Source organism: Ruditapes philippinarum, unplaced genomic scaffold (assembly GCF_026571515.1).
Source record: "Ruditapes philippinarum isolate M1 unplaced genomic scaffold, ASM2657151v2 ctg39_1_1_1_1, whole genome shotgun sequence".
Lineage (NCBI taxonomy): Eukaryota > Metazoa > Mollusca > Bivalvia > Venerida > Veneridae > Ruditapes > Ruditapes philippinarum.
This window is the reverse complement of record NW_026867092.1, coordinates 422,021-447,623: the sequence shown is the minus strand read 5'-3', so window position 1 is coordinate 447,623 and position 25,603 is coordinate 422,021. Positions and strand designations below refer to the sequence as shown.

Sequence of the window (25,603 nt, the reverse complement as noted above, 5' to 3'; positions counted from 1 at the left end):
CAATTACAATAACAAATATATAAACCATAACAAATATATAAACCATACATAAAAACTACAAAAAATCAGTATTATGTGAATTATAATAGTTCAAAAAGTTTGGCACTTTCAAAAACTAAAACAGAATTCATATGTAAATAAGTCCCACGATAAACCAGAATATATATTCTAATACTTTTCTGTCAGCTTGACAGCTTGATTTTCAAAAAAAAATGATATTGACTATTCCATGAAGATTTATGTACGGACAGCTCATAGCTTTTGAAATGTCATCCATGATTTCTTTCGTTTAAACCTTTCTTTTAAACCAATGTAACCCTTAAGAAAAATGTCACACGTGGAATGTATGTTTTGATAAATACACTGTTCTCCTCACCACCAAGTATCCATTTCTTTCATTTGGACGTGACTGTGGCATTTGTCAATTTACATGTACAAAGATTTCCTTTTCCATCCTAAGCAGGACTACTAATCTTATAAACAAATCCTAACTAGATAATGGTCACAAAACAAATGTTCAATAGATGTTTCTATGTTATACCAAATACACGAAAAAGATGTTTATTACATCATCATAAAATGATATTATGATTCATTTTGGCAAAACTGCTGGTCACTGGTATGTTCTAGTTATTGTTACTCTCCGTTTCATGTAATGTATTTTATCCTATTGAATCACGCATCGGGAATCACGAGCATTTGAACCAGGCAAAGAATTCAAATTTGTCCGAGTTTGTGCAACCAAAAGATCCGTCCTTATACTTGGGCGGCGAACATTTGGTGCAATTGCTCCACAGGCGTCGCTCATTTTACGTCGGATAGACACACCTTTACGATTAGGGTTTGCGGCACTGTTACTAATATATGACGGATTCACTTTACGGTGTAAAGCCGGGCTCATCTCCGTTGGTAGTTTAGCAAGTTTAAATAAGCGAACGAATATATCTTCGATGTTTACATTCTTTTTGGCAGATGTTTCAATAAAATCAGCTTGCTGTTGACCTGCGATGAGGGCTTGAGGCTCAGAAGGGTCGATTACTCTATCTTTTTCTCTGTCACACTTATTACCCACTAGTATCATAGGTGTATACATTGTTTTTCTGTTCGCAGATCCAAGTTTACACTGACTTTTACACTCAATTATCTGGTTCCGAAGTCTGGTTACCTCTTCAAACGATTCTCTGTTTGAAATACAGTAGACTAGAATAAACAGATCACCTGTGAAATAAAGAATAAATTGTTTTTAGATACATGTATTTAGAACTTGTTCACAACAAACAATATATAGTTTATTAGATGACTGGATTGTTTTTATGTTGAATTCTTCCGCGTGTTGCAGTCAATAACATGTGATCGATCAACATTTGCTTTTTTGTAATAATGCTGGTGTAACGCCCGGTTTAGTTCACGAGTCGGTTATTTATTATTTTGTTTAGTTGAATTTTAATTAACAACATTACTTTAAAAGTTCATGCGGTGACTTTCAAGCTTTATTGCTTTATTGGCGAGTTGCCCCTCCGTGACTTATTTTAAGCACGAGCGGGCACTTTAATCATCTGTTGATGCGATTCTTATGCGACGATCAGGAAAACATTTTCATTGTGACACTTCCATCCAGTGACGTGATGTGGTGAGTCACCATAGCTGGATACTAATATAAAGATTACTTAAAACATATTATCATTATTAATTCATATATATTTAATTGTGATGTTTAATAGTTAAGATAAGTCTAGTAAGCAAAACTTAGTCTGACATTTATTTTGTTTGCTTGTTGTTTTGTTTTTCTTTGAGTTCATTGTAATTACAACATTTATTATACGAATCAAGTTTTAGTTTCTTTAACGTTTTTATTTGATCTTTGATCTCGATATTATTTTGATTTAATGCCATTTAGCATGTCCCTTAATCGCAATAAAAAGTTATTCTATTATATTCTAATATTCATAAGCATTAACATAATACGTTTGCAAGCGCCAGAAGTGAGAAATGTTTTTAAAGATTTTGTCATGCTCTTAGTTGAAATATATATCCTATTTGTAGTTGCAAAAATACTACAAAAGTGTATTTTACATCTTTTAAAAGAAAAGAAATGAGCCGTGTCACGACAAAACCAACAAAGTGCGTTTGCGACCAGCATGGATCAAGACCAGCCTGCGCAGTCGCTAAGTCCGATCAGGATCCATGCTGTTCGCTTTCAGTTTCTCTACTTGTTATAGGGTTTGTAAGCGAACAGCATGGATCCTGATCAGACTGCGCGGATGCGCAGGCTGGTCTGGATCCATGCTGGTCGCAAACCCATTATGTTGGTTTTGTCATGGCGCGGCTCAAATAAATATACTGGAAGTAAATCAAGGGAATATAGCATGATTAATGATAAACATAAATGTAAATTTTGTTTAGCTTCCGTAACACTTATCAGCAAATATTCGATTTATAACTGCAGTAATACGCTGTGATAACATTCATATTAATCATATATTTCTTTTTAAATTTCGTCGCGTGACAACATTGGCTGCCAAACTGTCATTGTGGTCTCACTCTTTCTACAATCAGTTAAAACCAATATCGTTATAAACATGCCATCTCCCGGTAAAAGCAGAAAAAAACAAGGACAGGAAATAGAGACGAGCTAATGCTTATGAAATGGGAAAAAAGAGTGTTGCTTAGAAAGAAAGGCAATAATTCCAATATGAGGATGTTCTACTGTTTTGACAACGCGTTTCTTGCAGATACATAAGGAAAATTCGATCAGCTCATTTTATCCGCAGGAAGAGTGTTGATGTCAGATTTTCATTCGGTTTTGATGATTGTGCGATATTAATTTTAGGTATACTATATATACAAGTTCTTTGATGAATGGTCAATATATTATAATTGTTTTTCTTCTAAACATCTATCCAATCCAAAATTTCTTTTGTGCATAAATCAATTCAATTAGACAAACTCCTATATTTTTTTCTTTTTGCTGGTTTAAATTTTCTTCCTTTTTTCTGCAAGAATTTAAGAAAATATATAATCAGGAAACGTCATTTTTAGCATCGGAGAAAAATAATGATGCACTGTAATATGACTAAGCACATAACTTAATATAACATCGATAAGCACACGAGTATGGAACATTTGATGGAACATTTGATGGAACATATGATTAAATCTGGAAAACAACCATTTTGGTACATTTGTTAAGTTTCATTTAATCTAAACAAATAAAGTTTACAGGCAGCAACTTCGACGTTTAATGATACGAAGCCGTACCATCAACTGTTATTACATTTATCCACGATAAGATATGGGACTGTAATTACGAAATCGAACACCGATATTTTCCCTTTTACAGTCATTTTACAGACAGGAAATAACAGAAACGGCTCATTATATAATGGTAATCAGACAATATTTCGTAAACAAAATGTTCTTGATAGAAATATTGACAGTTTTACTTGAGAACCGGATAATGTTTCAAATGATACAACCAAGGCATTGAGTGCGAGTCACAGTCGTGCGTTCTATGAAAAAAGAAAGGTATTAATAGAGAACTTTTGTCTAACAAAAACAGTGTTTACTATGTATACAAAACAGCAATTTTATTTAATGCTTAATTATTCGTATACAAAAACCTAATTAAAGATCAATTAAGGCGTTGAATTATTAAAAGTTCGTTTGATTTCTTTTTCAGCATACTAATCTATTTAGAGGATATTTTCTAGAAAATTCAATGACTATGGACCTGCATTTTGAAAATTATTTACCAAAAAACTTAACGTTCTTACAGTAAAGTAATATGAACAAGAATCTGGAAAGTGTTTGGTGTAATTTAAAGCTCATTGCATTTTAATGTAAGAAAGTTTAGTTTTATCAATTTTCCTTTAAATATGTGCACACAAAGATTATATCTACTCGATTTTATTTTTGTACAGTTAACATTTTTCATAAATTCACAATATTATAAGTTTGGAAAACCGGCAAAAATTATTTGTCCATATTCTGCTGACTCGTGCAGATTTTGTTCATTTTATTTATAAAGATAATGACAAAAAAGGTTCTCTAAATGTTTAATGATTACTTTCTTAAATATCTCGTGCTAGGGATGATGATGGTATTCCATAACCTCTCTGCCGCCTTTGAACACCCTCAGGGCCAGGAAATTTTGATTATGACATACTTGTACATTTTATCTGAAGCATTTCTTAACTTGTCTATATGATTTTTCTGGAAAAAAAACTTTACTTGTCGAAAAGCATGGGGGAGGAAGTATTACACGAGGGAAGGAGTTCTTATGATAACTTGTCAAGGAGTTCTTGTGATAACTGTCACGGAGTTCGTCGGAAAACCTATTGTATATACTGCAAAACACTCGTCAAAAATGGTAATTTTCATCGTTAAAAATTAATTTTAGGTGCTATATTAAACGTTAATGATTAAGCTTGCCTTATATATTCTATTATGTGTCAAAAACTAATAAATAATAATTTTTTCATCGCCTCTTGCTTAAAATCTTGTAGTTTTGAGTAAATCTTTCAAATTATTGCCAATTCGCAAGTATTGGCCTGTTTATTTCAAGACTTCATCCTTGCCATACATAATTACCTAATTGTAATGCAAAATTGCAAACATAAAGACCCGGCTAACAAATTTATACCCGATTTTTCAAATGTCCCGGAGTTCTTGTGATACCTAAAAATATGTCCTGGAGTTCTAATGATAACTTTTGTTACTGCCAATGTGTTTCTTGCGCTAAATCACGGCACGTTTTAGCGTTTTTTATTATTCGATAAGGTTGTAAATACTCATGAAATATAGTACGCTCATCCTTTGCACAAAAATGTGGATATATTGTTGGTCTTGATCGTGTGTCTGCAAAGGATAAACAGGTGATAGGCTACCATCTACAGTAAAGATTGAATCAGCGGCAGTATCATGGCCTAAACTACAAAACAAAAATTCTCATAACTTACACGTTGTTCTTAAACACCTTTTTTAAGCAGATAATATATAGTTGTGCATCGCTCATCTAAGGGCTAAGTAATTTGTATCATTTTATACCCTAATAAAGAAGTACATGTATGAAACCAGGATAACTTCTTTAAACCTATGTTTCCAAAAAGTACGACAATATGAAAAAAACTCATTTTGATTGGTTCTATAACTACCGATCTCCCGAACAAATTAGCAAGTCCCTCCGGGCTCAAACGAAATAAGTTTGACTAAAATATATTTTTTATCAATTACAGCAAAATTAACAGACTTTCCGCCACTAAGATTACATATGGGAAATACCCATCAAACATCGGCAGAAAAATATACATGAAGACACCATACATGAGCGCATTTTATCATGAAAGTCAATGTTCTACATCAATCCTTTTTCCAGTCTACGAAATTTGCGTCAGCAAAAATACCATAAAATAGAAACGGGGATAAGATATATCAGTAAAATCTCTTTATCTAAAATACACTCAAAACAAACATTGTATATCCTCATTGTTGTGCAAAAAATGAGCGTACTACATTTCATGATGATTAACAACCTTACTGAATAATAAAAAACGCTAAAACATGCCGTGATTTAGCGCAAGAAACACATTGGCAGTAACAAAAGTTATCATAAAAACTCCAGGACATATTTTGAGTTATCACAAGAACTCCGGGACATTTAAAAAATCGGGTATAGATTTATTAGCCGGGGCTTAATGTTTGCAATTTTGCATTATATTTATGTAATTATGTATGGTAAGGATGAAGACTTGAAATAAACAGGTCAATACTTGCGAAATGGCAAATAATTTGGAAATTTACTAAAAACTACCAGATATTTAGCAAGAGGCGATGAAAAATGAACTATGAATTAGTTTTTGACACATAATGCAATGAGTAAGGCAAGCTTAATCATTAAAGATTAATTTAGCACCTAAAACTCACTTTTTAAAGATAAAAAGTATCATTTTTGACGAGTGTTTTTGCAGTATAAACAATAGTTTTCCGACGAAATCCTTGAGTTATCACAAGAACTCCTTGACAAGATATCATGTTGATCCACCTTTAAGGTTATTAATATTTTGCTTGTAATTGTAGAAAAATGTTTTGTTATTTGAAACTATGAACTATCAAAAAACGTGTTGTTATCATTTGCACAGATTTAAGCAATTAATTATCCGTGGAATATGCAATAATATTGTTATGCAAGAAGATCGTTTCAGCCAAGGCAATTATCTTGCAATATCATCAGGCGCCCATCTCTCCTGCCTTTCAGTTTATTTTTGCGGCTTTCCGTGTATTTGAAATATTTCTCTGACAGAAAAATGGAATATTGATCCGGACGTTTCAAGTCAGTTTTTGTATTATGTAAATAACAGTGAAAGCGAAATTGTAAAAATAATTTAGTGCAATTTTCCCGTGCATTATGTAAATTCCCGAGCAAATAGTATTATTTCAGTATGGAACTATTGTTAAAAAGAAAGCAAGTCCTCCGGAATTATATATCTTTTTGTTTGAAAATCGACTTGAAGAATATATAAATAAATGTGTTTTTGAAGTTTTTTTTAATGTAAGTTCAAAGAGAAAAGAGAAAATATGATGAATTTTAATGATCATACGTTGCACTCGTTTACTGATTTTTTTACTAGACAATTATTTAAAAATAAATATGTCTGCAAAGGACAAATAAAATTAAATTCTTTACAAGACCGTTCTAACAAAATATACTTCATTCAATATTATAAAAGTTTTACCTGTTATGAATGACAATCGTCTCATTGCCGGAAATGGATGATTGCCGGATGTGTCAAGAATGTCCAAACGATATGCCTCTCCCCGAATTTTATAAATTTTCCGATGAAAATCCTCAATAGTAGGTGTATATGTCTCGTCATACTTGTTATTCAGAAATCTAGAAACAATCGAAGTTTTTCCAACTTTGCTTGATCCCAGCACAACAAGTCGTCTGCAGTTCTCATCAGGCGCATTCTCACCCTGCTCCACGAGAGCCATATCCGGAGTCGATGGTACAGAGCCTGTCCAGCACAGGCACTTTGTCGTCACAGAGTCTCTACTGTCGTCTTGCAGTGACAAACTCCAAGGGCGACTGCAAAATGACAGAGTATTCATTATCTAATGTCTATCTCTCGTTAATTATTAGGTTTACTGCTGCTTATCGATTGGGGCTTTCATTTCCTTAATTATGTTTCTTGCAATAATATAAAAAATATACATCGCATATTTATTTCATTTGCGACAGTTTCGATCATACTATCAACTAATTAGGCTTTAGAACAGCGAACAGGTTCTATCGAGACAAAATAAAGCTTTTATTTTATACAAAGTGCATCGGAAATGAAATTTTCGCAGACCTTATTATTCCTTTGATGGTATTTATGTATCCGCCAATCAAATCCTAGAACATTCTCATAATGTAAAACCTTCACAACAAAGTTATCCGATCTTTCAATATGCATTTGTGGTTGTCCTTTGTTATACAATCTAGTAACCTAATAACACACTTATTCAAACTGTTCATTTATTCTCATATCAATTCTGGCGTCTAGAGTTCCAAGAATGTAAATGAGAGATTGAATTATGTCTCCATATGATTTAAAACACAAATGATAGAAATATTTTGCTACATAAAGTATATTTGCATCAGATGCTTGAAATAAAAGTGAGCACAATTTTACAAAATTCTGATATAAAAAAAAACTAAAAATCGCAGAATTCATTATACCATTATCCTTTTTTATATTTTTTTGTTTCAAATGCGGTTTTAAAAAAATGTCTCCTTAAGGATATTTACTATTGAATCAAGCTGTCTATTATAGTAAAATAATTCAGTAAAGCAAATTTATACAAGGTTAAATCAGTTCCGTGGTCGCAGTATTGGAAAATGTCACAATCTACAGCATTCCAGAATTTGTCGTCTGCTACTAATACAGTGCGTTTGTTCAGATTCTATGATTCCCACCGGCATAGGCAAAAAATGACGAATGGGCTGTCGGTGCGTGTTAAGATATTTGGAATGTTAATTTTCCTGATTGAAGTGTATAGTGGCTTCCTCCTTTTATTTAAATAGAATAAAAACACACTTATTCAAACATATTTTTCTGCTCTACTATCACATTGTTCTTTTAAAAAAATCTAAAATTTCAAAATTTGACAGTCACAGAAAATGAAAAAACTGGAAAATGAGACAGCAAATCAAAGTAAAAAAAAAACAAAAAATAATTTCAACACATCCTTTTACGCAACGTCAATAAAATGTTTTGTAAAATGTATTAAAACAAAGCAAGGTATTTTGACGTGAGTGAAGTGAGTTATAGAATAATAGAAGAAAATGGAAAGCGAAAAATTAATTATAGCTCATACATTAACAAGAACAAACTCGTCAGAATATATTTTGATGCTTGCTTTACAAATTCTGAGTATGCTTTGCATAAATCAAACGTGCGCTAGTTCATTAAGTCTTGTCACTGCTTACATACAATCACAATACATTTGTGAAATATAACAATAAATAACACGTATGTTCCAATACTACGATAACAGTTATTATCCTTGTGCATGGAAATTATTCTCAAAGTACATAAGGAAATCGTGAAATAGAGGACACGTGTGACCTTTAAGTTAATATATAGAGATAAAATCTGTCCAGAATAGCTATCCACAAATATTGGTATGTTTTAACAATAAAACACAATATTAAGAGTAACTAACCTATTGGTACAAAAAATGCATGTAAAACATTTAAGGACAATGTTCAGATATAATAATGTCAATATTTAAGATAAACAGATAGCTTGCTAAGGAAGGAAATTAGTCTATTATACAATGACAGCTTACAGACATAATTATTGACTATAGAGTTAAAATTTCAGGTTATTGCCTTTGCAAATTAATCTCGTATATGGACATTAATTGAAATCAATAAGTTTTCCTTTCTTATGATAGTTTAGTAAATATCAAGGAATAGTGTTGTTATGACATGGTAATAGCAAGTTCAGAAATGTTATGTGTCTTTCAGATTTTTAAAGGTCACTAACCTTAATATGTTTTCTCTAGGGAGATTTTTTTTTTTTTTGAAATGATGTGTTACTTGGTGGAAATGTGTTGGTTATTTAAAAAAAACATATCGTGAACAGCAGTTAAAGCGTTATCCGTGTCAAAGTATTTCAATTGTGGTTTTCTGCAAGTAAGCAAGAACATTTAAAATGAATTTGATTTAAGCAATAAAAACAGTGTGATTTTTCAAATAGGCAGTTTTTTTATTGTTAGAAGTAAATGTACATACACAATAAGGCCAACATTTGTAATTGACGAATGAATAAAGCGGCCCAAAAGTACTATTAGTTTGTCACTTATCCAACTTTACCAGTTTTGTCATCAACAGAACATTGTAACAGCGAATGACAATCGCGATAAAATATAGTATGAATGTTCTATATGTATTGAATGTTCTATAGATAAGATTTAAGATGACTTCTTAAGGCGATCGAATCGGAAATAGTATGACCTTAACGTTAAATAGATTTAATTGACACCGTAATGCTTGGAATTGAAATTTTTTCTTGGGGAAGTTTGTATAAGTTTACAATACCTATATTGCCTTAATGCTTGCATTTATACTTGCAGGATAATTTAGCTTGAAAAGAAGGGTAAGTTTCAGCATGTTTATCAGTTTCTGTCGATAGATTCAAGTAATTAACATTCTCATGTGATGCCGACAGAAGCAATCACAGCTATCTGTGAGATTAAAAGATAGTATTGACAATCGATGCGTACCAATTGTTTACCATGGTTATGCAGAATTAATTAACAAATATTGTACCGTTATAAACAGCAGTATATATCTTTATGTACATTCATTACTTCTGTATCATAAAATAACGTTAACATGTTATTTATTCAAAACAAGAAAACAGACTTGGTTACAAAATCTAGTAAATATATGTCTAATTGTTCGCGGTGTTTACTTAACACTGCAGAACTGTTCAAATTATTCAGTAGAAGGTAAATCATTCTAAAAATCAGCTTATAAAATTGATGAAATATTATGCTTCTTAGTTAGCACTTTTAGACGTACTAGATCTACAGAGAAAGGGAAAACGTCATTGATATGGGAACAAATGAGCTATGCACGGTGTACTAAGTTTTCGATCGATACAAAATCATATTACTGTGTAACAAGATTTCCAAAGAAGTCGCATTTTGTATTAATCAAATGATTAATTCTTATGAAGAAGTTTTGTTTCAAATACTGAGTACCGGTAAAAATACAAAATAATGTCAAGATGCTCATGGTCAAACACTTTGACACCTGTTTTTTTTACAATGGAAGAAATTATTGAAACGGATGGGGTTCATTATCCTTCATACAAACTTAAAGAATATTTTTTATCGTAACGTTAGGTATCAAATGTCCAAAATATGGAGTTCGTATGTTGTAAAGTTGCAAATATAATAAACGTGTTACACAGTATTAAATATCAAAAGCAAAATCAACAAGGAAGGGAGCAAATTCAATGAACGCATCCCCTAACACATGACCACCCGGCAAGGAGCCCAGCAGGACACCAAAAACAGGATAGAATACGCAGATAAAAATCGTACAGGATGTCATTATGAAACAGAAATCATTGAAACCTACAAGGTAATTAAAGATGAAAATTATAAGGGGGAAGAGCCAGAAGTATAGGGTAGGGTTGGAGTAAAATTTAAATTTCTAAGGGAAAGGGGAGATACTTAGTGTAGACGAAATAACAAGAAGTGACACAAAAGTGTCACCACAATTGTATGTAACAATAAACACGTCATATATCTGAGGAATACAGAGGGTCGCCGCCTTGGAATGGTCAGCAGCATAAGCACTGCTGGGGAGTTATAACTGGTTAATGGTGCACCAAACCTCACTCTTAGCCCCAATATTTTTCTTTTAAACAAGACAGTGTAAATGAAATAAATCCCGGTTTTTTCTATAGTCAGAAGTATATGTTTGGTACATTCAAAATAAATAAAATAAAAAGATTCGGTTAATCTTAATTTTGATTCAATTTGAAGAATGGTACTGTACTCGTTGAAAAATAAATATTAATTTAAAACTTCTGAAGATTGCGGTTACATTAAACTGTTACAAAATAATGTAATAGAGAAAGATAATGATAAAAACAAACGCCTTCCTGGTAAAGGAATGTTGTCGTCGATTTGTATAAAACATTATGAAATTGATTTCGTTTATTTGTATGCAAGGAACTTTTTCTCATTATATGCGGGTCGTATTCACATTTTGGTGTGCAATTTTCTTCAGTTGTTTATAATTCAATAAACATTGGTATGCTCTTAGAAAATTTTGAAGTTAATCTGAATTACCATTTTGACATTTCCATTTGCAGTAACGTTAATTAAGCTTCAAATGCATTTAGTGATGAATGTGGGCGAATTTTATATCTTTGACATTTCAAATCAAATATCATTGTTCAACTATCAAAGAGAAATTACTTCTAAATGGCTGCTTACCTAATTTGTTGAAACAGTCGTAAGTTTAAAAGTTGAAATTCCCTTTTGTTCATTCATTTTTTTCTGATTTTTAGATAATTCAATCATCAATTCAATGAGGTGCTTATATACTTATACTTATTGGTAAAAAAGTTAACAGAATAATCAAAACGTCCAGATGCTTCATGTTGATTAGATCTGATAATTGCTTATTTGGAAATGTGTATCCTTTAAGCTCCATGCAGCCAATTATTGGATGATGTATCTTTACAATTTTTAATCATTTACAGTAACGTTTACCTCTATAATCTGACAGTTTTAATTCAAGTTTATTATAAACATTAGCATGTATACCTTTTGATTCTGACAATTTATGATTTGATTTTATGCCAAAGGATTCAAATTTGATCTAGTTCTAGGTTTGACTCGCTTATTTTGAGACAAAAACTAAACGGAATTGGAATCTGTAACATGTGCTTTTTAAAATTGAAAATTGGATTTTTTCTTGAATGTTGAGCATGCTGCAGAGAGTACTAAAAGTGTGCTATTTAATATACAAATAACACGAAATCGTGAAGTTCTAATTTGAATTAAAAACAAAAAGCTATGTGTTGTATATACAGAGTTGTTATCTTATATTAGAACGGTTAAAGAATACCTAGCCTTATGTAAATTTAGACTGAAATGAAATTTTGAAGTTCAAAATCAACCAATCTATGTGACATGATTTTTGTAAACGTTATAAAGAAGTATTTAATACGTTGTCGTTTAATTGCTTTAAGGCCTATTTTCATAACATTAAATGGCATATGTGTATACATATTGTGTTATATAACGTTAGGTTCCATCTCGACTTTATGTGATAGGAAATCATAGATAGATAAGTTTGTTTGTTTGTTTGTTTAATTTGGTTTTACGTCACACCGACACAGTATAGGTCATATGGTGACGTTCCAGCCCTTACTGGTGGAGGAAGACATCAGATGCCCTTCATGCATTTTTTTTCAGGTACAAACGGGCACCTGAGTAGAACCACCGTCGTTCCGTAAGCTACCTCACATGGAGGAATCCAAAGTACCTGTCGGATTCGAACCCACAGCAGTGAGGGGCATCGATAGATAAGTGAATGTTAACTAAACGAAACATGGTAAAAATGTAGGCATAAACATAAATTACAATGGCAATTTGTATGTAATATTGTTGTCATGGTTATGATATATGACTTTTTTGAAATTGTCATGCACCATTTCAGAATAGAAAATAAATATTTGTTAAGTTTCATGATGATTTATGAAAAAATAAAATGGAACCTAATAACATGGGAAACAATAAGTAGATTAAAAAGCTTCAAATTCCTTTACAAAAAGCATATAATGTTATGGTTATGAATAGAAAACTATAGGTGATAATTACGTAATACACTTGTAGCGATTAAATCAAATTTAACTAATTGATCACGTCGAATGAATTTTCTAAGACAGCAAATGCGTGTAAAACAACAATTATGTTACAAATAAATTGCCCTACCTTCTTGCAGTAACTAGTGGGTAATAAAAATCGCAAGAAGATGGCATGATATCGCCAGGTAATTTCACCTTTCCTTTGGAGAAAAACAGAAATTAAAGTCCTGATATATGCCACAAAATAAAAGTTCGAATTTGTTTCAGAATTGTAGAAATAAAACTTAGGCACAGAGCATGGCTGTCAACAAACTTTGGAAAACAAAATATGTGGTAGTGGCTTTATATTGAATTGTTTGACGTCAATAAACGAAACCGGTGTTTACTTTAAATGTTCTCTTGTATAACATCTGGTAGGTGCTTTACATCAGAACCCGGTATTTTTTCAGGTTGTAGAGAACAATTCAATAAAAAGGTGAGTTTATGTGTATAAAAATAGATATATACGTATTAGTAACATGTTATTTAGGGTTAAAATAACAACATTAGGATGTATATGATGCCAGCAAACAAGTTGATTCTTTTCAAAACAGACTAACATTACTTTTGTGTCGTGATGAAAAAATCGTATTTTACTTTTGAGTGATATTCAAAGATTTCCATTCTCTATTTTCTCTCACGTTTATGATAATACAATGCACATATCAGAAGTGCAGGGTATTTATTTGATATACAAAATTAATACACATATCATAGTTGTGACAGTATTACTCTAAACATCAAAGATGTACCTGTATTGAAAATAATCCTACTGTAAATATTTGTATTAACAAAAGTACAAAAAAGTATTATAGCGAAAAATGTATAAAATATTTTATTGGGTTGAATTATTATAAAGCTTAAAATAAAACATATTTTATAACTAGGTGAATGACACAAAATCCCGATAGTTTAAAAAGAGTCAACATTTACATGTAGTTAAAACTACAAGAAAAAAATTGTTATGACAAGATGAATGTGCGACATTTATATAAATGACAATTTGTCAGTAATTAAAGCAGCACTTTTGTCACTTTAAAAAGTTGACGGTACAAAAGGTAAATAGAATGTTACAAGTCTCTGTATCAATATCAAACATAAAGAAATCTGACGACTTACAGATAGGTGTATCTCCAACGGATGAATTGTCATAAATACTTTTGAATTTCACTATTTACTGCCTTTTAAGATGTTATTTAAATCGGATTGTGAGTTATTTATCAATATAATGTTTATCAAAATAATCGTGAAAAACAATACGTGTGTTGTCGAGATAACATCAATTTCTGCTTGAGGGCGATGGTTCGAGTTTAATGGTTCATTAGATATGTAAATCTGTACATGTTTATTATTTTACGTGTATTTGATAAGATAGTTGCCGAATTTTAGCTCTTTTGACAAAATGTCCCTGATATTTACCATAATTAACTACACCTTGAAAAAAGTGGCAGCCATTTGTGGAGTCATTGTTCGACAAAATATGAAATAACCAAACAAAAATGAACAGACGAATAATGTGTATTGTCACATTTTCATAATCGTGTTATAGCAAGCTTTTCCAGCTTACATAAAGATGATGTAATATGATGTATTCTTGACCGTACAATATATCAGATATGTCCCTCAGAATTGTGACCAGGAGAACTAATACATGTTACATGAAAAGTATCAGTGCCAGAGTGTATCCAACGAAAGTTTTACAATTCAATTTTTTTATCAGTTTTGCTAGTGAATTCGTCTGAATTAATGCCATTTAAATCGTGATGTCAATATCTCTAGGCATGTTTTCATTATTTAAAATAACTCAATAACATAACTACAAATAATAAATTGTTTTCCCTGTTGACTTACATTATATGTTGATGTGACTTATTTTTTGTTGTTTGTTAACTTTGTTATTGAAAAAAATTGTCAAGTTAACTAGTCGCATTTTTTTACTTCTGATGTTTTTGTTGTTTATTATGTTGATTTTTTCGAGGGGATGTTTTATTTTTTATTGTTGTTGTTGTTGTTGTTTTTTGTAATAAGGGATGTTGCTTCGTATAACAGCATAACATTATTCATGTGTTTTTGGAATCTTAAGTTCCTACTATTCAATTAATTTATCATAATATATTACAGCCTGTTTACTATAAATCTATGTCATAATTTTGTCTAACATATATAAATATAACTGTAATGAAACAGCATCTCCTTTCAATACGTCACCTTAAGCTCGATTTATACTATCTTTATTTGCTATTGTTTAACAAAATATGCACTACTATTAGAAATTACGTACTTAAGTAGTTATAAACGAAAACTGTGTGCACTGTTGAGTCAAACGTTTTTGTGCAATATACACGACATATAAAGATATAAAGACAATCTTCCAAGGGAGTTGGATAAATACATGGGAGATTTAAGAAGAAAGTGTAGACATAATTGCCAAGTTTTAAGATAAACGGACCGCTTGCTAAGCCAGGAAATTAGCATCTTGTTCAACGACAGCTTATAGACATAAGTATTGATTTTAGTATCAGATCACTGCCTTACAGGAACTATTTTGTATATGAAACAATATTTGAAATCAATACATAATTGTTTCTTGATATTTTGAAAGATATAATGCTGTAAAATTGCACTTTTGGTAAGACTGTAAAAAAGCAAAGTTATTTTCTTTAAAGGGTATAGGTGTAAGTTATAAAAAAAAGGTTTATTTTTTCCGTTTTATTTCGACTTTTTTATTTAAGAAATTAATATTTTGATAGGTTATGCAGCATATCTTCTAATGTCAAAGCAAAAAATATAACATGGTTTATGGACATACCAAATCGTTTGAGGCTATATTCGTATCAGCTCTCGTCATAGAAATATGTGAAACAGCACAAAAATGGAATCTCTATAAAAATACACATAAAACACACATAACTGCAAAATTAATAATGTTAAAGGCTCGGTGTGATTTAGCCTGTTCATTGACAATAAATGGACTAATAAATGCAAGTTACCGTTCACTATCCCCTAGCACTGGCTTACTCGGGGACCATATGCCGCTTTTCATGGAATGGCACTAACGTCACATTGAAGGTTCCATGATAACCGCCATGTGAACACATCTGCGGATGTTTCAAAATTGCAAATTTTACAAGTTCATGTTAAATATGCTGAATACTGCTAAAGCCGGTTCTAGGGGGCGTGGACGGTAACTTGCACTTTTCATTACCTTCCAAAAGCAGGCTCAATCAAACCGAGTCTGCAGCATTTTGTCGTTTTTTGTCGTTTTGAGCGTTTTTTTAAGGTTTCTTTTAAGGTTTTTTTAAGCATCTGCAGATGTGATCATACAGTAGTTATAATAGAACCATTTATGTCATACTTCATAGAGTAATGAATAATTCTTTGTAATGATCATTTTTTCAAAATTTCTCCAAGCATCATTTCCTGCTGGCTGGTTGTTGGTTTTGTCTACGATATTGAAATGAAACCCATAGTTATTTTTCGGTTGAAATCATTGTCTGCTACACACACGCATGTAACCTAAGACTTATATCATTTTCGAGGGACTATGAAGTTTCAAATATAACCACTCTAAGAAGCATAGTGATTTCAGTGAACAATTAATATAGTTTGGTTGTTTTTCATCTTATGCCCGCATCCTGTTCATTTCGTTCAGTACAGCTATCAAATGTAGGCAAAGTGCAAAGTCTATGTAATCATATGATTGGTAATAGTTGTTATATGAATATGATATAAATAACAAATCGTTAATATTGAATAATATTGAATATGCTAGGGTAGCTAAACATGCTCAAAACAACTAATCAAATAGTTTCTTACAGAAATCCGCATTGATTTACATTTATAGGCTTTGAATTTTATCGACTAAACAACAAATGTCACAGTGACTTTATCAATTCAGTTTCCATCTGCTCGCTATAAATCCTGATACCCAGCAAAACATGTATTTAAGACATTGAAATATGCTGTAATATATTTCGGTATAAATAACGGATTTTTGAAAGTGAGAAAAACAACGCCATCAGTTTTACGCGACATATCAATACATATCTTCACGGAATAGAGTCCTATCTAACGTCCAGCCAAACAAAGACCAACGAACAGAAATGGGACATAAATGGAAAGGATTGTCTTTATTGCGTAAAAAACCGGATGTATTGTCATTCTTTAAATATTTGGGAATATACCTTTGAAAATCGGTCGCAAATGCAGAACTTGTATCAAAATCACTGTAATATATTGTTTGCTACCCTTCATCAATACTAGTCAAAAGATAAGATTTTGTCATTAGACCCAAATATCTGATAACATGATGAGCCGTCAAAAGCAATGACAACAAAAATAAAATGATGAAAGTTGCAGCCTCGGTTTGATTGAATGTTCAGGTGATTATCAGAGTATGTTGTTATTTGGTACTTGTGTTCCGACAGATATTTTAGTAAATATTTAAATATTCTGGAAAGAGAATTCCCTCTAGAAAAATTAAATAAAAAAATATTAAAGTATAAAATTAAAGACTTTACTCACTAACCACAAAAATAAACATATTACAGTAATAATTGTCGTATTCATCATATAAACTTTAATTTAATGCTATTGATCAATCAATTTTGTGATGAAGTTATGGCAAAAGTCATACAAATCAAATCAAATTATATTGATTAAATGTCAGATACCACATTCTCATTTTATAACACACTCAAATAACATTTGAAGAGACTAGATCGAATAGACTCAATACAATATTATACAGCAATATTTAAAACACTGTGTTTGTTTTGATCAATGATTCTTTATGGAGATTTTTGGTTGAAATGGTTAAAATGACATACAGATGTAAAAGGTCTAAAATAAAGATGATGTTTCCTTTTATTTGGCATGTTGAGACGTTGAATACAAATACGTACAAGACAAACACAGTTTGCTAATGACAGCATTGATACTGAACAATAAAGTAAATAAAACTAAATGCAAAACAAAATATATGACAAGACAATGCATTTATTCAATTACATATAAAGGTCTTTTGTCACTATAAAAGGTGTCAGATATGCTCTTTTACTTATTCAAAAATTAGAAAACAAACTCTTTTTTAGTTGTATATGAAGTACACAATATGTTAGCTACCGGTACATATCAATGTAATGTCAAAGATTCAGGAGCTTTCATAAAATGCTTCGTATACAGCAATTATATACAGCAACGTATATTCTTAAGTATACAGCAATCAAAATACAATTACGTTTACATTTGATAGTCTTTCCAATAGGTTAATGAGTTTCCCCCTCAGTTTTATTATATTGGAATGTTAGCACTGGCCTTCCCTAAAATGTCGTTCCGATTAAAATATGAAACTACTATACGTGCTGTATAAAGCTTTAAATGCGATATTGGTGATGAAATAATGTATGCTTAAGGCACGATAAGGCAATTTACGCATGAATATTTTATTTTGTTTTTTTATGTCCAGCATATATTTGTCTGGTTCATTCCGGATTTATCTATGTTTGTGTTGCAAGTAGAAGTTATTATAGCTTTTCCTACAACAATATTATGTTAGATTTGTGTTGGTTCCCCCAACCCCCGGGATTGAAAATGCATTGTATATATTGGTTTTATATTTAAAAGATTTGATAGGGTTGATTATAGAGATAACAAATCCATTGATAAATGATTTCCACACGACGAACCAATTTAACAACCTCGATTTACTAAAGAGAAATAAAACCAAAGACGAACAAAGGATATTGAAACTAAAGCAATCCCAAAACAAGTTCAGTCCTAAGTTCGAGAATCATTAGGATACAACAGCCAATTAGCAGTAAAAGACTTTTTTTAATTTGTTTGAAATATAGACTGATTATACAATCTATTTATTTATTTTACCACTATTAAATACTGACAGCAAAAAGTAAATATCTGAATGCAATTTTATTTTCGACTCGGTAATAATGAAGGGATTTTCAAATTAGCTCAGACGATGTTTATTGTATTGCTTGAGATAAAAGTAAAATATCTTAAAACTTGCGAATATCTGAAAAAGATTTCTTTCCAATAAATTTTGGTAAAGGTTAAAGTTTGTTAAATGTATTTCAATTACACAGTTATTTATGTTGTTTAAATTGACCTTTAATGTAAACGAGCTCGATTCTGTAGAAGAAATCACAATTTACTCCGCCTACTCTTTTTACATGCCGATAAATTGTTTGTTAATTTCATCCTCTGTTGTCGTTGAGTGTGAAACATAATATTCTTCAATAGATTATCAATGTTTGTTACAAGATAGTCTTGTTTCGTTTCGTTCATATATCAGACAGTACTTAAAGTTATTATACACTTTTTGCATGCTTTCGCCAAATTAATGGGTCAATGAAGCGAGAACTGAAGCAGACAAATTTAAATTATCTAAGATACATAACATCCCTTTCTTTTTGTAACTACATCGTATAAATTGTCCCAATTAGCATTGAAAAGGTTCTGACGCTTTGATTTTGATCAAAACAAATTGTTAGTTATTGTCGCAAACAGTAGTAAAAGGATGAACACTTCTATTTCAATCAGTCTTTATATGTGAGGTAATGAATGTATCTCCTACACAGCCCAGTGCCGTCTAAACAGTACTGAAATCAGTGACCCCGAAGAACCAATGAAATATTACAACACTATGGTGAATTACGGGGCATTTTTACAGCTGCCGCACAGAACTATACACTTGCTGTTGTAAGTATAAAAACCTGGAAAAGGGTTATAACTCGAAAAAACTGTCGACAATATAATAAAACTTAAATTTATAATAAAACACATGTAAATGTAGAAGTAACACATATGATAATTGTAATTTTATAATCAATTATATTCCTTAAAAAATAAGTGAAACGTGTTGTCTGCTCCCCTGTAATGTTTCTTTGGGCAGATGAATTATTTTCTTTTAGTACTTTCGCTTGTCGGAGATTTTAACGATGTAAATGACATGAGTCTTGAGTCTATACTTTGAATTTCTTATTTGTTATGATTCATTAGGAACTGCACTGTACGTGCAAATTCAGGAAATGAAACTCGTATTAGTTTTATCATCTTTTAATTCCGTGATAACATTGATTTTGGTTTAACACGCTTTAGTATTCAATCTAGGCAATGTTAGAAATTTGTCATCAAAATTCAACAAACAAAATAAAAATATCAGCTAATTGTACACATGGCTGATTAGTTTTGATATAATTTGTAGAATTGTTATTCTCGCGAATTAATCCCTCCCTGATATAATCGAACGGCTTTACAATTTGCTAGCTTGAAACTTGCCTAATTATCTTTTTCTCAGTACGTTCAAGACACTTCCCCTTCCTTCATATGGAATATTATGAGATTTTTTTCTGTATAAAATTTTTCCAAAGGCTAGTGGCAGATATTGTTTGTTAATCATAAGTCATTGTTTCTTTATTGCTTACTTAACTCTGTATTTTTTTCAAGAACATTGCGCACTTCGTGTAATTTGTGACCGAAAGAGTGACGAAAGACCCGAAAAATGGAATGTTTTAATTTATATCGAAGATAATACATATATATAATAAGTTACAACAATATTTTTATTGACAAACTACAAATAAGACGAGATTCAATAGAACCAATCCTTGCATATGTTTCATAAAAAAAGATTAACCCAACATATTACACACATAGTACAAATCCTAGAACAGATGCTTTTAAACAAACAATATAAAATATTATCCTTAGAATCTTAAACAAGAAAGCATCCTAAACATTGGAGGAGCGTTATTGTTTGTAACAAACATAATATGGTAAGTGTATACTAGTCAGTGCTTAATAAATGAAGTTAAGGCATATAATGAATTATGGTATTAACCAAAACACAAACAACAGCTTAACAGACTGATGTTAAATGCCGAAGTCTCGATATGGTTTTTTGTAAAACGTCACAGTCAGAAATTTGTATACGGTACATTAGGTCTCGAAAATAAAGCAGCCTTTTTTTGTTTTGGTACATGGAAATATAATACATGTATGACGTTTGAGTTACATGCTCCGTTAATTGTACATGTGTAACAGTTGATCATGATTTTAGCGGATGTACCTTTATTGATGGTCAGATCTGATTAATAAGCTTAACTATCTTCATTTTGACTTTCTTTTTTTAAAAGAAGCATGCTTTCAGATGAGCGAAAATATTTCAATAAATCAAACTTGTGAAAAATGAACTAAGATTTTAGGCAAAGTGCAGAAAGATGTTAATTTACATGTTAAGGGCGATTAATTGTGAATATTTTTTACTATGTGTAACTATATTTCTACTGCGTTACTAACGCAATAAGGGCATTTATTGCATATTTTGACCTCCTTCTATAAACGTGAGTTGTAAGTGCCATTGATGCCAACCAGTGATTTAATCAAGCGATAAAATAACTGATTTGGATATATTATTTCGATTCTAACACTACATCAACAAACAAATGTTGCCGTACTTGATATTAAGCAAAATTGCGACTGACTTTTTACCGTACTTAGTTACAGAGCGTCCTATTTTGAGTGGTTACGTCACGTGTATAATTATTACGTCACATGTCTAAATATAGAATGTCAAACTGTGATTTTATTGCATAATAACACACACTTTCGGTTCTTCTATGTTCAATAGGAAAAATGCTGGTCGTGTTAGAATATATAGCGGATATTTGTTTACTAGTAGTTCAGTGTAAGATCGGAATATATTTCACCGAGTGAGCACCAAAAGGTATATTTCACGAGTGGCGCAGCCACTCGTGAAATATGAACTTTTGGTGTTCACAAGGTGAAATATATTTCGATCTTACACTAAACTAAACACATTTTCTTTTTATTATATGCAAAGAAACGTTTTAAAAAGACATTAAACCTAATACTGAATGAAAAGCGCGCCAAATAATAATACAAAGTGACGTCATTTACGACGTCATATCATTAAGTTGGTTCCTAGTACTGTGCACGCTGGTATTTCACTGAACGTAAGGGGCTAACATTCAAAACAGTGAAATTATCAAATTGATAATTTCACTGTTTAAAACAGTGAAATTACCAGTTTTATATCACTGATATATTTCTATAAACCACCGAAAAGCATGTGATAAATAGAGGATATTTGTTTAGTTCAGTGTAAGATCGGAATTTATTATATACTTACAAAATTAATGAAATATTGAGAAATATTGATGAAATAAAATACGTATTTTCATTTTCAGTATTTTCACTGTAAAAATTTATTTTTCACTGCAGTGACATATTCCGAATTTTCACTGGTGTCTTGCCGGACTACTTTCTTTTAAATTTTGCCAGTACACAAAATTTAAGGGAAAGTCTTTAAAATTTTAATGTCAAAAAAGAGAAAAATGTATATAATAAACAGAAAATTCAAGTTTTTTCTATAAATACATCTTGTGGCATGAAAATTAACATATTTCACTCGTGGCTACCGCCACTCATGAAATATTTATTTTCATACCACTCGATGAAAATAAGTCATGTATTTATAGACAAAACTTGAATATCCTCTATATATTTCACCTAGTGAGCACCAAAAGGTATATTTCACGAGTGGCGCAGCCACTCGTGAAATATGAACTTTTGGTGTTCACAAGGTGAAATATATTTCGATCTTACACTAAACTAAACAAATTTTCTTTTTATTATATGCAAAGAAACGTTTTAAAAAGACATTAAAACCTAATACTGAATGAAAAGCGCGCCAAATAATAATACAACGTGACGTCATTTACGACGTCACGTCATTAAGTTGGTACCCAGTACTGTCCACGCTGGTAATTCACTGAAACAACGTTAGGGGCTTAAATTCAAAACAGTGAAAATATCAAAGTGGTAATTTCACTGTTTAAAACAGTGAAATTACCAGTTTTATATCACTGATATATTTCTATAAACCACCGAAAAGCATGTAATAAACAATAATATACATTTAGTTTCATTTTCAAAATTTTCATGAAAATAAGCATTAATCTGGAGGTGTGCTGCTTTAAGATTTTAAGGTTTTAACCGTCTATTTCTTAACGATTTTGTTTAATGAATTTTCAATTTAGCATCACGCTTAAATATAAAAGACTTTTCAGCGGATTGATAGTTTTAATTTTGCAGATAAGTTTTTCATCTTGCATGAACGTTTTTTCGGGTTGTCAATTATATTTCAGATGTTAAGTAATCGATGGTTTTATTCTAATAGATTATTAAAACCTTATAACAATCGACAAAACGGATTCAAAAATTGAATAATTCTGTTAGAACAGTGTATAAAGATTAACAGTTTCTTAAAGATATGATAAAGTACTATTCTACATTTCATCTTGATCAATTGCTTTGTAGTTTCCGGTATAATATTAAAATAAAGTTTAAACTAAAGTGTAGACATATTTGTAAAGGAAATGATAAATATTTAGTTTGTAAGTAAAGGGAATACTTTTTCATTGTATATGGACATCTCTCAGACATACGTATTGATTTTAAGTCTCAGAAAATGTATTGTAAAGAATAATATTAAATCAATTTAATTGAAATAAATTCATAACCTTTTCTCGACAATTTTAAGGTTAAATATCTGAAGAAAAAATAAGGTTCATAAACGATTAAGAAGATCAGGAACTGTGCTCTTGAATAATTAAGGTTAAATATCTGAAGAAAAAAAAAGGTTCATAAACGATTAAGAAGATTGGGAACTGTGCTCTTGAAGAAATATCATTTTAATTATAAAAATTACATTTTCAATATTTTTTTCAGAAACCAACGTTTAAAACATATTTTTTTCTTTTTCTATTTATTTTAGCTATAATTTATAAATGAGAGAATGACGATACATGACTTGTTAAAGTGTGGTATTTTATATGTTGTTAATCATTCTTATTCCAAAACGTACATTGTCATCTTTCGTCATAGATATATTACAGTATCATTAGAATTTAAAAAAGAAATAGATAATGCTTAAAGAACGTCCAAACTGCACACAGGCTCAGTTTACTTGCCTAATATGAAGAATACATGTGCCCTAAACGACGTAACATTTTGCGAAACTAAATAAAATTGATTTTTTTCAAAGAGGATAAGAGGTTATGATGCCTGAATATCACAGACAAGCTGTCAAGAGACAAATTTTAAAAAAGCAGGCACCATATATATCCGAAATGTGATTAAACATTATTCATGTAACTAATACAGGAAAATTAGAAAAAGCCAAGTAGAAATACATAATAGTGTCACAAACACAAAAATAATGTCGTGTTAAACGATCTGCAAGGATCGGAAATATAACATCTTTGATTACTTTTTACGGCCCTTTACGGTACAAGCGTCGCTGAGTTTATTCATTTTTGTTAACTGAACAATTAATATCAATCATGTCTTTTTGATGTAATAATTTTGGATAATACTTGAACATCATATATGTCTGATAAAAGGCAAGCAAAGTTCAGTATTAGTTGCCCTGATGGTGAACATTTAATTAATTTTGGATAAAAGTAATAGCTTCAAAAATTAAAGTATACCGTCAGTAGTTATAGAAATACTTTGTTTTGCAAATATGTTTAAGATTTACTCAAGCCATAGATCAAAAAGCAAAATATAATATAAATAAAATATGAAACATAGGTGACAAATACATTTTACAAATGCATGCTATTTGTTTTCCTTAAAGCAAAAAACAAAATGAGAACAAAATTTGAATATGTCATATTTTATGTTTATGAAATATATACTTTTCATATATATATTATTTTCAACTTACTTTTGTGTCATTAAGGCGTGATAGAATTCGTCCGAAGATAGCATCTTCAATTTATACTAATATCTAGATATTATACCGCTGTAGAACTCACTCCTAGTTGATACACATACACGCAAACCGTCCGTGGTGAATTTTAATTTAATTTTGTTTTATCTTAATAACTCCTCAATCAATAAAAAAATATTTAAGAACGTAGAAAATGACTGCCTATGTTAAATGGAGAAGACTCAATAGCAGATATCTTAATGATAATCTATTTCACAGTCTGTAGAGGAGAGGAAATGGTGCACCGCCCTTATTCTGTATCATATGCGAGCTGAAAATTGGAAACATGTTCTGTGTTTGGTATGCAGCTGAGAGTGTTAAGAAAATAATTGATGAATATATTTTCGAACTATAATCGTGAATTTATCATCAATAATTAATTACTACATACAACAGGAAACATTGCACAGCACGATCAAAAACTATTTTTGCAAAATCAGGATTGGTACATGTGAAGATATTCTAAAGAATCAACGATATTTGTGTCATCTTAACAGAACTGAAACTGTAAGAAGACTTCATAATATAAAATATTAGCATTCAACTTAATTTTATTTGTAAATCACATGCCATAGATGCACTTTATCTCTGATCGTTTCTTGTAAACAATTGATGTTAGTTTAGATTTGACAAATATTTTACATAAATAATATACTTATTTATATTGGAAGGTTAACTGAAATGTCGTTGCGATTAATATATAAAACTACTATACGTGCTGTGCAAACCTTTAAATGCGATATTGGTGATAAAATAATGTATGCTTAAGGCACGATAAGGCAATTTACGCATGAATATTTTATTTTGTTTGTAATGTCCAGTATATATTGGCGTTAAGTTTTATCTGGTTCATTCCGGATTTACAACC

The 25,603-nt window shown here is 30.8% G+C and overlaps 1 protein-coding gene across 2 annotated transcripts; it reads right to left on the bottom strand.

Moving 5' to 3' along the window:
• Positions 1-384: 384 nt before the first annotated feature.
• LOC132734832 (GTP-binding protein Rhes-like) lies at positions 385-24,763 on the bottom strand. Of its 2 annotated transcripts, none has more exons than XM_060721686.1 (3): positions 24,691-24,763; positions 6,732-7,084; positions 385-1,218 (listed from the first exon to the last, which is right to left on the bottom strand). In XM_060721686.1, the coding sequence occupies exons 1-3, from the start codon at positions 24,732-24,734 to the stop codon at positions 668-670; spliced, it is 948 nt and encodes a 315-aa protein (XP_060577669.1). In that variant the 5' UTR covers positions 24,735-24,763; the 3' UTR covers positions 385-667. The 2 variants fall into 2 exon arrangements, with proteins under 2 accessions (XP_060577669.1, XP_060577668.1); XM_060721685.1 differs by lacking the exon at positions 24,691-24,763 and adding an exon at positions 13,009-13,172.
• Between the last annotated feature and the right edge of the window lie 840 nt (positions 24,764-25,603).

Excerpts from the sequence above, each read along its gene's own strand:
- LOC132734832 (XM_060721685.1), bottom strand. The coding sequence starts at position 13,055 with ATGCCATCTTCTTGCGATTTTTATTACCCACTAGTTACTGCAAGAAG. Across the intron at positions 7,085-13,008 it reads CCACTAGTTACTGCAAGAAG|TCGCCCTTGGAGTTTGTCAC; the intron begins GTAGGGCAATTT and ends GTCATTTTGCAG. Across the intron at positions 1,219-6,731 it reads ACGATTGTCATTCATAACAG|GTGATCTGTTTATTCTAGTC; the intron begins GTAAAACTTTTA and ends TTTATTTCACAG.